Raw genomic sequence first — 13,330 nt, forward strand, 5'->3', positions numbered from 1 at the left:
TGGAATAAAAGCTTTAAAAGAATACAGTATTAAAATTTACCCCAACGTTATTTAAAGCAGTTTTAACATTTAAATTTAACATGATTTATTTATTTATTTATCTATCTATCTATCTATTTATTTATTTATTTTTGCCTTGAATTTCTCACAGGACCATTCCCCTTCCTTTGCTGCTCACTCAGGCACTTTTATTTAGAAGTGAAATGTATCTAATTGGCCGTGTAGAATATCAGATACCACCAGACCATTGTTACCCTATGTTCTTGTGTGTGTTGTAAGAATGGGATAAAAATGTTTTTACAGCTCCTTTTTTGTGTTTTTGTTTTGATTAAATAAAAGAGGTTGGTTAGCATCCCTGAGCTCTTGTCTGCCATTAAGTTACTTTGCATGCGCTTCCAACCGGATCTGGTGACAATTGTGGATGACCTTCGACTAGACATCCTACTGCGCATGCTGAAATCACCACATTTTAGTGCTAAAATGAATTCCCTCAAAGAAGTAAGTTTTGCGTTTGTTTCTACAAGACTTAAGCACAGACACTAAGTTCTACCAAAATTTGTGGTTATTAATATAAAAATGTTGAGAAATAAGAATTTCTTGTCCTATAAAAAAGAGATAATTATATAAAATGGTGTATGTGTTTATAATTGTTAGTAAAGCCACCTTCTTATATGTATTACTTTCAAAATTCATTTTCCGAAATATTTAGTGTTTTTATGAAATTTCCTAGAATGTAATCCCTTAGAACATATAGTCTGAGATTTACTTTTTACTCTAAGGGTACAATTCCTTTTATTTCAGATATGGGTTTACTTAAAACAAATCTTCTAACTGGGGTTGGGACAAAAACAAAATGACTACAGTTGTGTTGGTCTAAGCAAAATGATGGAAATAAATTTTCTGTAGCTTCCTAAATTTGTATCATATGCACAGAAACAGCACAGTTGGTTTTGGTGAGTGACAAATGGAGCCAATACAGTTGTTATCATTTCAGGTATTTTCCCTTCGGTTTTGTAATAGTTAGGATTCTTGAGTGCAAGTGAAATAAACTCATCCTGAACCGTCTTAGGCCAAAGGAGGAATTTATTGAAAGGATGCTGGGCTATTTCATATTAATCCTTCATTTGAATGAAGGATTGAACAGCCAAACCAAGAAGGGACAATGATACATGCAGGAAACAGGAACAACTAGAATTTGAGACCTGATCACTGCCAGGACTCTGTCCAAGTCTTGTCTCTGCTTCTCTGAGCATGTTGGCCTCATTCTCTCTACATGGAGTATGTCATATGGTGGAGAGTGTGTCCATGGAGAGTTTCGCATCCTGTGATTCCCATCACCAGAGGGGGACTGATGCTTCCTTTCTGTATATAAAGTGTCTTTCTGACACTTTCTTTCTGTATACTTCCCCAGTATAAAGGATGGAGGAAGTGCCCTGATTGAGATTTGAGTTAGATGTTCATTCCTAGCCAATCAGCAGTAGTCCAGGAAGTGAGAGCTGCAAGAATGGTTCCGTGTCCTTTTTAAAGAGACATCTCAAATAGTAGTCCGTTAATTTCTATAACTGGCCTTTGATGTATTCGTGCTAATTATCAGACCACATTGTAACACCACAAAAATTACAGATTATATATGAAGATTTTGATAATGTATATTAGATTTAGTCACAATAATCCTGTCTTTTTAGGTAACCAAACTAATAGAAGATAGCACTTTATCCAAATCTGTGAAGAATGCAATAGATACAGACAGATTATTAGATTGGCTAGTTGAAAACTCAGTTCTATCAATTGCATTGGAAGGTAAGTTGCTTTCAAAAAATTACCTAATACATAATTTAAATAATACATTTTTGTATAAAAAAGGGTACAGAATTATAGTTTTGACTGTATCAGCCTTTAAATAATCTTATAGCAAGTTACTGTTGTTTTGAATTAATTTGAATTACTATTTAGAGAGTCAGTGTTCACTGTATGTGGCTTCCTTTCTGGTGTTTCTTCTATTAGGTAACATCGACCAAGCACAATACTGTGATCGTATAAAGGGAATTATTGAACTCTTGGGTAGTAAACTGTCTTTGGATGAGCTCACTAAAATTTGGAAGATACAGGTAAATTGATCAGAATTATTTTTGCCGTTTCCTGTCATTTTTAAACTATAGGAGAGGGAGGAGGGTGGTGAGTGGGCAGGGAAAATGGGACCTTATCTTGCTTTAACCAGAGCAGCCATACCTAATCCATTTTACAGTTTTGGGTTTTCATTAAGATTGCTTATATAAAAAGGGTTCCACTACCCACAAGAAGTGTCAAAGTACTGATCTAGTCTAGTCTTCCCATTTTTCAATTAAAAAATGAAAAGCCTTCCCAAAGGTTATATAGCAGTTAGTGGCAGAGCTAGGAATAGGTATATGTCTTTGTTTATCAGTCCAGTGTTCTTTTCATTCTTTTGTTTATTAATTTTCATTAACAGTTTTTCTCCATTTAATACTATGAAATAAAGATAATAGATGAGTTTGTAGATCTCATCTTACCAGGATTCTCAGCAGGTGTGACAGATCCAACATACTTTGCATTTTCTTTTTCCTTTGCTTTGGGCATAGTTCTTTCTACTGATCTTCCTCACACTTTGCTGGCATTCCTTCTTTAGTCTCCTTTCCTAATTTATTCTCTTCCACTTTGCCTTTAAATATTAGTTTTTTTCAAGTCTCAGTCCTTTGCCCCCTTTTCTTACTATATGAGCTTTCATTAGTCAGTTTCATCTACTCCTGTGGCTTTGACTATATTTGTATACAGCTGACTGTGAATTATATCTCTAATTCAGACCTCTTTTTAGAGCTCCATGCAATATATCTAAATATGTAACTATTATACCTTCATGTGTGTAGCTCATTGGCATCTCAAATTCATTGTGTCCAAATGTAGTCATTCTCCAGTCTGTTTCATAGCAGTATTATCCTTCGTGACTAAGCCAAAGAAAAACCTGAAGCTCGGCTCCACTGTGTCAACTTAGTCACTGTGTCAGTCAGAATCCAGTCAGGAAACAGAAACTATGCTAGGTATTTCAAACAGGGAAGTGACTACAGGGGATTGCTTACAAAGGTGTTGCCGAGATGGAGAAGCAAAGAAAATTGAAAAGAGTGAATGCTGGAGGAACGAAAAGGAAGAAGGGGTATTAAGTCCTAGGAAAGGAAGCTGCTTTTGCAGGTGCTTTCGCTTCAAGTGCTGGTGCTGTTACCACCGAGGCTTCTGGAATCCCTTGCTGCATTTGCCCTCTGAACCCAAACCAGAAACACGCCTTCCTTCTTTCCTCCTGTCTCTCGTCCCCCAGCACTGCCTGTCATTGGCAGAACATAGCAGGAAGAAGTGTGGAAGCTGTAGATCGCAGGCACCCAGCCCAGCACTGCAGAACAGACTAGAGAAAGTTCAGTGCAGGAGTAAAAGAAAACAGTCCGAGGTCCCAAAGATTGTACTTCACATGTCTTGGCCTTAGTAGAATATCCTCATATAATTTTGCTTTGTGAGTATAAGTTTTGAATCCATATAAGGTTGAAGATTTGAGACTGTGATGTATGTGTCGTATATCCTCACTACATTCAATGAACATCTCTATGTGCACAGTAGATACTGAGAAAATTCTTAAAGAATTGAATCTAACAATGTCCCCCTGCCTTTCAAGTCTCTCATATGATGAACAATGAGGCATGATGGTGACATGATTGAGGTTATTAAGTGAGTTTCAACCATAAGGTCTACAGTTGGGTCTATAGCTCCGAAACAGAGACTTAACTGCCTATGGGATAAATAAATACTAATTGAAGTCACAAAATATCTATGAGCAGAATTTAAAAATGAGACAGATAATACTATCAGCTGAAGCCCTCAGGATTATTTATAAAATGCCAAAAGCGAGTACACTTGTCTCATAATTTAATTAGTTTGAATTTTTTAGCTAGTTGAAAATATTTTGTTCTCCTCTTGAAGTGAATATGTCATATTGAGAACTTGATTCTCATCTTTTTTTTACATTTGCCTTTTAAAAAATTAGTGCTACTTGGAATTTAAATAAGGCCAGCTGATGACCATCAATAATGGTTGCTTCATGTAAGTCTTGTCAATATTATCGTGCAAGTGAATGCTCATTAGACCAGAATCAATTTATCTTTGTTATATCTTTGCTTTTGCCTCTATAAATTGCCAGGCGAAAGATTTAGGTTTGACCAAGTTCCAAGACTTAATTTTTTTCCAATGTCCTCTTTTCTAGTCCGGACAATCATCTACCGTGATCGAGAACATTCATACTATTATTGCTGCAGCAGCTGTGAAATTTAATTCAGATCAGCTCAATCATTTGTTTGTTCTCATTCAGAAGGTATGTGTTCAGTCAAACTTGCTTACTTTTAAATTTTCGTATAGTAAGCTCTTTTGAGGTCCTCCCCAAATAGCAGTGTTTAAATGTACTTTTCTTTATTAAATTTTTTTAGCTCAAATGTAAAGTTGTTGCATATTTTTCCAGTTTGATTATGAAGCAGTTCCTGTGTCTTGTCTTTTCTCCCTGCAGAGCTGGGAGACTGAGAGTGACAGAGTAAGACAGAAGCTGTTGAGCCTGATTGGACGAATAGGCCGGGAAGCTCGCTTTGAGACCACTTCTGGAAAGGCAGGAGAATCAAATGGATTTTTCTAGCTACAGATGCTCAACGCAGTTTTGTTTGCATATTGGCTGGCTCACCATATGTGATATTATTGTAGGTGTTAGATGTACTCTGGGAACTGGCTCATCTTCCAACGCTGCCCAGTAGCCTTATTCAGCAAGCCTTGGAGGAGCACCTGACAATCCTCAGTGACGCGTACGCTGTGAAGGAAGCAATCAAGAGGAGCTACATCATTAAGTGCATAGAAGACATTAAAAGGGTCAGTTTATCTTTGGTCTCATTTTGTTGTCAGAGCAGCAGTGTAGCCTAAGTAATTAGAGCCAAGTAATTTTCCTCTCCTATTATATAAATTAAGCTAAATGTCCTATCTGGAAGCACTTAGAGTCCAAGATTGGGAAATTATAGGTATTGCTTTTACCAAGTCACTCATATGTCTCTTCAAACGAACTTTCAGCCTGGGGAATGGTCAAGTTTGGAAAAAAACAAGAAGGATGGATTCAAGGTAAGAATTTGCAGATGGAACCAACTAAAAGGTATACTAATTTAATAATTTCCTTTAATAAATTGCATCACAATTTTAATAGTGTTTCTTAAAGTAATGTTCATATTCAAACTTGATGTTTAAATATTCATTATATTCATTTGTATCCTCTGCTTTATTATTTAAAGCTTGGGTAGTTACTGACTGTTAAGGAGAAAAAAATCCAGAGTCATATTCAAAGAGTAGTTTTATTATATAATTTTCTTCAAATTATAAGACTTTCACCTTAGTTTTTAAAAACTAAATCTAAAATATGCACAAGTTTTAAAAGTACAATGGATTCTAAATAAATATTGTACCTATTTTTCTCCCATGAGGGAGAAATGGAGGAACATTCATAGAATAAGAGAAGGACGGGGACGCAAGGGGGTTTCATTCAGTGCTGGCACATAGCAGTTTTCAGGTTCTTCATTCAGATATGTGCATAAAGTGATTGCTTAGGCAAACAGCCATCGAGTGAGTGCCTGTTGCTGGGGCTCGATTTAAGAAGGCAGGCTTGGCTAGTCACTGCAAGAGGGACCTGGGCTGCAGAGGCAGGCGCTTCCCTTCAGGACTCTGGCCTCCAGGCTACGGTGAACTTATAGACTGTCCTTGGAAGTGATGGTTAGCAGAGAAAGCAGTGATGATTATAGCTCTCCTGTCACTCTGGTCCTTACACCTCAGGTCTCTCTTCTGGGAGGGGTGGTCTCAGTGGCCGGCTCAGTGGAAGTGCTTCTGTGGTTGCAGTAGCCCTGATCGGAGCAGCACTGTCCTCTCACTCAGGCCATCGGATTGCCCAGACCAAACTGAAAGTCTGGCAGCGGGAGGGATTTCATTTTCTGCATTTCATTTTATTATTAACATAAAAAAACTTATTGGTAAAATAGCTAGTGTCTTAGTAATTTCATTGGTAAATTGTCTTTCATTGATAAGTATTTCTTTAAAGGATCATTAAAGTAAAATACTGCTAACTAATTTTCATTGGTATAGTCATAGACTCTCAGCTCTTGTTAAGAGGCTTTGGTGACTTAACGGGCTTTTATTCTCTTAAGTCATATTTGGTCATAAAGTTTAGTTGGGGGCATTTAAGAACTTTGTGTTTTATATTTCTGATGTTGAAATTTGATCAAGTAACTTTTCTACGTATAATCTAGCTTTAGAGATTTTAAAAGGCATTCGCAAACTGGAGTTGGTAATGCTCGGGTTACGAGGAATTATTCTGTTAATTCAACAAAATTTCTTTCTACTCAGATGCAATTTGAATTTTTCCAGTTTTCTCAGCTCAGCAATTCAGATAATTTAGCAACCTCTCCTTATTGAAATTCATCCAGGGTTACTGAAGTTTGTATCCTTCAATAGTAATAGTAGGAGGAAAAGGGTAGCTATAGAAAAATAGTCATTTCTTCTCAACAACAGACACATTTCTTTGAGATGAAGGTCAAAGCTGAAGGGACTTTTCCCTCCCTCCAGGGATATGGCTTTTGAAACTGGAAAAATCCTTCCTGACTGTTAATTAGTCCTTCCTTGTTGCAGCTACACGTTACGTAGCTCCCTTAGTCAGTTACATCGCTGCATCTTATTGCCTCTCTTTGCAGTCACTGCATTCATGTCTGTGGTTTTATAATAAAACCCAAAAAAGTAACAGGACAATTTTTGAAGTTATTTTGTGAGACTTGAAAGGAATATTCTCCCTTTTTTAGTTCCCCACTGCTCCCAGTTAAGAAATTCTGGTGTGCCATTATTTCACTCCAAACAGTAACATCTTGCATTTTTACATGGCACTTTTTAGTTTACTGAGTGCTTTCACGGACACTCTCTTAAAAGTGCACGTTGCTGAAGGGGGGCAGTGGGAAGAGCAAAGCCCCCTGGATATGGCTCCGGCAGGGGGGTGAATTATTTACTGCCACTAAAGGTGTTTTTCTATGCTATGCCCTTTCCTGCCAGGCAGCAAGGTGGGCTGACTGGGGATTATGTCTCCCTGCCAGGCTACACAGAAACTAAGCAAAGGGTAAGACAAGCTCACCCACCTCTTACTCCCCTCCCACCCTCAGCTACCTGTATTCCCCAACTGATTCCCCTTCCCTCTGCTTCTGACACTCTTAAAATTCCCAAGTCCCACTGTTGTGTTCAGAAATTCCAGCCTTTATTTCTTAACTTTGTTTCTTTAGATTCTGCCAGGTTACCCTCGGCTCCCATGATCCTCTTTCCTTTGCTTCCTTTATACCGTCCACTGTCTGCCCCAACCCTTTCCCTCTTATTTCACTTCTTTTTTTCCTTCAATTAAAAAGTTTAAATGTACTTGTCCAAAAAAAATTACTAAACCAAAAAAAACTCATTTTTACTCAATTAGTAGTATCTGCACATTCCTTGAGTCGTATCTTCAGGCTCCTAGCACAGTGCCTGGCAGGCTTTCAGTAAGTGTTGGTTCCCTTCCTCTCACTTCTTCCCCTCTACCTTGTGAGGACCCTGTGCAGAAGCCTCACTCACACATAGTTGATTCGCCTCTACTTGCCAAAGCATGTAACAGAAAGTAAAAGCAGCAAGAGGTCCTCAGTACAAGTACTCTCCTGGTGATGTGGTTAGTACAGGAGGAAATACTTTAAAAAATTTTCCTCCCACGCAAAAATTTTTGCTTTGGTTCATTTGGATAAATGGCTAGGTCTGGAAAAACAAGGCAGAGAGAGAAATGGGGATGTTCATCTTCAAGAACAGAGAACTCAAGAAAGAACATGAAAGCTTTCTTCAGATCCTTAGAGGATTGTTATAGAGAAGTTTGATTCAGCTTACCTTTTATGTCTCCTAAGAAGTTATGCAGAGGCATGTTTAAGTGTCAGCGAACTTTCTGTTGAGAACAGTCTGAAAACAGAATTGCACTGCCTTCTGAGGTAGTGAGTTCCTCATCACTGGGAAGACAGAGCAGTCAGTCATTCAATAAAAAATGAATAAAGAGAATTTAGGCATAAGTTTGCAGGCTAAACCCATTGACCTCTAAGGCTTCATCTAACTTTAAGAGTCTAGCTTGGACATCCCATTAACTCCTGTTTATGAAACCTCAACTCCGTGACATTATCAATATATCTTCATTTTGATTGTTCACCAGTCTTTTGCCCCTTTTGTAATTAAAGAAGAGTAATGTAAAATTTTCTTATAACTTAGCGATATAATGTCATAGACAAGATGGAATAAATAACATCTTTCCTGTTTGCTACACTTTAGAAAGGCCATATCAGAAATAACTCTTAAATTTCAATTTCATACAATTTTATTTTCATTTTATTGTATAATAAGTTACCTTCAAAGGATAATTTTCAGTGTTAAATAAAAGCATTCTAACCATAATTGACTTAATTGGTCATAATGGTACTTTTTAAAGTATATCTACTTATTGCTGAAGGGTCCATATTTATATTCTAATTTTTGTAATCCTTTTAGAAAGTATCAGATTAGACGTCAACCTTACAGTTTTGATTATTGTCATTTTGCAACTGTTATAGTGTAGCAGAAATAGTCTCACAAGTAGTTGGCCTTTAACATACCTTATTTCTGTGATTCTAAGATGCATTGCAGATTTAATAAGTTTTCAGAGTAGAAAAAAAGGAACAGTACAATTTGCTTTTACTGACCATCAGTTTAGATTCACAGTCAGAGGCTGAGTCCAAGCCTCCTTTTGACCAGTTATGTACAGCTTCACCATGGCACACTGCTTGCAGTATGTCTAGTAGTGCTTTGGACCGCTCTCAAATCTTTAAGATTGGCTGTATAATTTTGAGACATGTTGAGGAATGTGGAGTTTTGTGTGCTTATCCTCTTTTGTAAAACCCGAGTTGTTTTATTCCTTAATTTAATTATGTATACTGCAAGTTAAACAGCTTCTCTTGAATTAAGGTGCGACTTAGGACAGAGAGACATTTAGTGCAGAGTGATACAGCCCTTCACAGGGTATGAGTCTGTTACACCAACTTCTCCTGGCTTTGGAAAATTCTTTAGTCTGAGACCACTGATGGTTTTCTTTGCTTTTAATTGCACTGATGGACATGACAGACCAGTCAATGCTGCATCATAGTGCGATCTATCCAAAAACATCCAAGTAAGACATTAGTGATCCCAATTTAAATTCAATCAAAAGTCATTGTTTGATGCCTATACCAAGTAACAACTAAAATGACAGGTAGATGAGCATCTGCTTTTTGTATACAGCTAAATTTGTGTTAATACAGACTCCGGTAAGGACAGCTATATCAAAACTTACTCCTATGCCTAGTGGCTGGTGAGTTTCTTTTGACATAATTGTGAGAAACATCAATTTCAGAAATGTTAAAATTTATAAAACCTGTGTCTTAGAATCCAGGAAATACGGTACTTGCTGATTGATTGGCTAATCTGTATGAGGCAAGGAAAACTATATTGTTTTGGCAATAGCTTGCTCAAATTTACACATCCAGTAGTGAGATCTTTTTCTACAGAAGACATCAAAAGTATTTTTCTTCCCCACAGGGGCCTTCATCTTACACTAAGACTCAGTAAAACAAGAAGGCTTTAAAATAAAAAATTCAGCCTTTAAAATAAATACTTATAAGCTTTTTGGTTAGAGATTTAATAATTGATCAGTTGAGTAATAATGTTTAATCTGGTATTCTTACCAAATTTTATTACAAAATTTCAAAGTTCTTAAGATGTTATTTATTAAAAAGCAATTCTCTTTTTAAAGAGTCTTACATGAACATCAGACTTTTTATATCTATACTGTGAAGATCTGGATTGTCATGTCAGTTTCAGAAATAATATATTCGTTTTGAAAAATGTACAGTGTAAGTGTAAAGTATCTGTAATAATAAAAATAGAATTAACCTCTGATGAAATTATTTTAACTAGGAAATACAAACAGATCATGAATATTTTCTTTAACATTTAGATCAGTGTCGTGATCTTATCATCGGTATCTTAATCACATACTTACAGAAAGCCATATTCTATTCCATTTTACTTACCAGCCAGTTCAGTATTATCCAAGTTATGCTTTTGCCATCAATTTATTTCGTCATGCCAACATGTCTTAGCAGCCTATGCTACTTAATCTATCCTCTGAAGTTGCTAATTCCCTGTTGTCTGTTTTTTGCTGACGCACCCCTGTACATTTACTGTCACTTCACATCCACTCCTGTTTGCAGTTCTTGGCCTTAGGAGATTGCATGCAGAGTAAGAAGCTGAAGACTGAATTATGAGTGCATGGAGATAAGCTATAGATGAGCAATATGAAGAGGAAAATAATAGAATGTGTAACAATAAACCTAATTGACTTGAAAATTTTTTATAGCTAATAAATGAATCTGCCATTTATTTCTAAATTTAATTGATGTGACTTCTTTTTAACTCTAGTCATCTCAACTTAATAATCCCCAGTTTGTCTGGGTGGTACCAGCTTTGCGTCAGCTCCATGAAATCACTCGCTCATTTATAAAACAAACCTATCAAAAGCAAGACAAGGTAAGAGTAACTGATTATTATACAATTACTTGCATAACCTTTTATAATAACAAAATATGGCTAAAATTACTGAGTTTATAATCACTATCTTACATCTTGATGGCTGTCAAAGTACTTCATTATATCATTTAATCTTGAGTTTAAACATCATTCTGCTTTCATTTTTGTGGAACTTTTTTTTTTCATATATTCCCTAACTCATTTCCTTTTTATTTGCTTAATTTGTTGAAATAAGCCAATTCTTTAAAGTTATAATGGTATTTTAAAAGTTGGGTTGAAAAAATTCAGTAGTTTATCTTGCATTGCAAAAAGATTAGTTTGCTTACGGAGCTAGAGCTTCCTCAGTTTGATAGGTTCAGGAAGAAAAATCTGGAAAAATATGTAGGAAGTGAAGGAGTCCTTTTTAAAGACTTTGTTATTTTCTTTTTTGTAAAAATGGAATCTCTTTTAGATGTAAAAAATTAGTAGAGAAGTTTATTAATTTTCTAGTAAATATATGTACCAGACTGATTTTATGACTTTTATGTAGGGAATACGAATGAGGAAATCCTCGTGTTTGCTCCCTCTCACCTAGGACGACATCCTAAAATAGCAGCTTATGTTAAACCAACAGAATTACTGCAAATTCTCATACCACTTTTCTTTTTGTTGTTTTCGCCAAGAGCATTATTCAAGACTTGAAGAAAAATTTTGAAATAGTGAAATTGGTAACGGGAAGTTTGATAGCTTGTCATCGACTTGCAGCAGCGGTGGCTGGGCCCGGAGGCTTAACTGGCTTGACACTAGTGGATGGCCGATACACTTACCGGGAGGTATCAGGCATTGTGTTCTTGCTTTGTGATCTACGGCAGTCATCTGACCTTCTTATGCTTGAACTATAAAAATAATATTTGTTGGTTATAACTATGAAGAGGTGGCAGGAAGTATGTTTATAGTGATGGAACAATTTTGTTATCTTGACTATTATTATTTTAAAATAAAATTGAGAAAAATTATATTTGTGGGTTAATCTTTCATATGATAAAGGAAAAACATTCTTTTTGGTCTTCGATCTGAAATAATTGTTAATTCTGTGGATAATGGATTTTTAAAAATCAATTGATCAGTAATATTATTGTTTTTAAAAAAAATTAGAAAAAAAATCTTCATTTACCAGTTGTGAGTTTGTGATGTTTTACTTTGAGATTGCTGAAATTATATTTTATTGACATCTAAAGTCAACTGAATTTGTAACAGACTTGAAGTAGCTTCTATTATATTGTACTGTCAACTTGTAAACAGATTTCTCACATTACTTTAGCCTAACTTTTCTGAAAAACTATTAAGTAAAACTGTTTTTTAAATTTAAAATTTTTATTTTGTTTTAATGTTGCTTTTAATTATGAATGCCTGGAGTTAACTAATTAGCACTATTTCTTTTTGCAGTATTTAGAGGCACATCTAAAATTTCTGGCATTTTTCTTGCAAGAAGCTACTCTGTATCTGGGTTGGAATCGTGCCAAGGAAATATGGGAGTGTCTCGTGACTGGCCAGGATGTTTGTGAATTAGATAGAGAGGTAAGATGATATTGTGGATAAAGTAAGGCAGACATATTTAAATATTTCACTTTTTTTTTTTTAATGTGTCTTACATCTTCAATTCTAAATACTTCTCAGTTTACATAAGCATAAATAGTATGGGCCAGGAACTGTAAGTGCTGAAAAATGTTTTATATGATGTATATTCATGGTGAAAATAAATGTGTGAGTTCTTTGATAATTTTGATACTATTCTGGATAAAATACCAAATTCAACCAAATACAGATTAAAAATTCTAGATATATTTTAACATTTTTCCTTTGCATGAATCTAATTTTAAGTTACCAACAGAAAAATTTGAGTTCCTATAATGATGTATTTCCCCAGAAACACTAAAGAAGAATTAGTGCTTGGACAGATTTTTAAAACTGTGATTAAACAGCCAAAAATAGATTAAACCAGGAATGAAACACCAACTATGACGTTTTCTAATAGTGAAACTCATCTTTGTCGACTCATTTTACAGAATAATATTAACTACTAAATAGGATTGTTGAAAGGACTGAGTATGTGACTGCCTAGCACAGTGCCTCGCATGTAGCAAGGCTTAATAAATGTTGATGCTAAAAACCCAAGTATAAAATCCAATGAAAAGTATGAGTATATATTTTCATTATCTAGGAGACAGATTGCTAATAATGCTTCATTTAGTTACAAAGTTCCAAGCATTTCATTTTTGAGTGGTATTTTGGCAATATGAACTTTTGAAGTATTAAAATAGTTTATCTTTACTTTCCCAATTTGAAATATATAGTTGACAGAATGGGATCTTAGTCACAGAGTAAATATTTGTCCTTAATCCACAGATGTGTTTTGAATGGTTCACAAAAGGGCAGCATGATCTTGAGAGTGATGTTCAGCAGCAGCTCTTCAAGGAGAAAATCCTTAAATTGGAATCATATGAAATCACTATGAATGGTAGGAAAAAACTTAAAATCATTTTTTTTCCAGTATTTTTAAGTAAGGAATTTTACTCTTTCGTTTCCCTCTAATCCTGCTTCTCAGAAGTAACTAAATAGTTTGGAATAGTCTTCTAGAATTTCGTTTGTGCATATAAAGATGTATTTAGATATGCACAAATAAATTCCTGTTTACATAAAT

General features: G+C 35.4%; 1 protein-coding gene across 1 annotated transcript in view; it reads left to right on the plus strand.

Moving 5' to 3' along the window:
- Window positions 1-13,330, plus strand: part of USP24 (ubiquitin specific peptidase 24) — a 139,723-nt gene that overhangs the window by 48,815 nt on the left and 77,578 nt on the right. The window contains 11 exon segments of the mRNA XM_012639336.1: window positions 327-498; window positions 1,686-1,800; window positions 2,005-2,108; window positions 4,259-4,366; window positions 4,556-4,651; window positions 4,744-4,905; window positions 5,101-5,148; window positions 10,543-10,650; window positions 11,313-11,462; window positions 12,076-12,207; window positions 13,036-13,209. Of these exon segments, the coding sequence (XP_012494790.1) occupies window positions 327-498; window positions 1,686-1,800; window positions 2,005-2,108; window positions 4,259-4,366; window positions 4,556-4,651; window positions 4,744-4,905; window positions 5,101-5,148; window positions 10,543-10,650; window positions 11,313-11,462; window positions 12,076-12,207; window positions 13,036-13,209 (1,369 nt within the window).

This window comes from Propithecus coquereli, unplaced genomic scaffold, assembly GCF_000956105.1.
Source record: "Propithecus coquereli isolate 6110/MARCELLA unplaced genomic scaffold, Pcoq_1.0 Scaffold14, whole genome shotgun sequence".
In the NCBI taxonomy this organism is placed as follows: domain Eukaryota; kingdom Metazoa; phylum Chordata; class Mammalia; order Primates; family Indriidae; genus Propithecus; species Propithecus coquereli.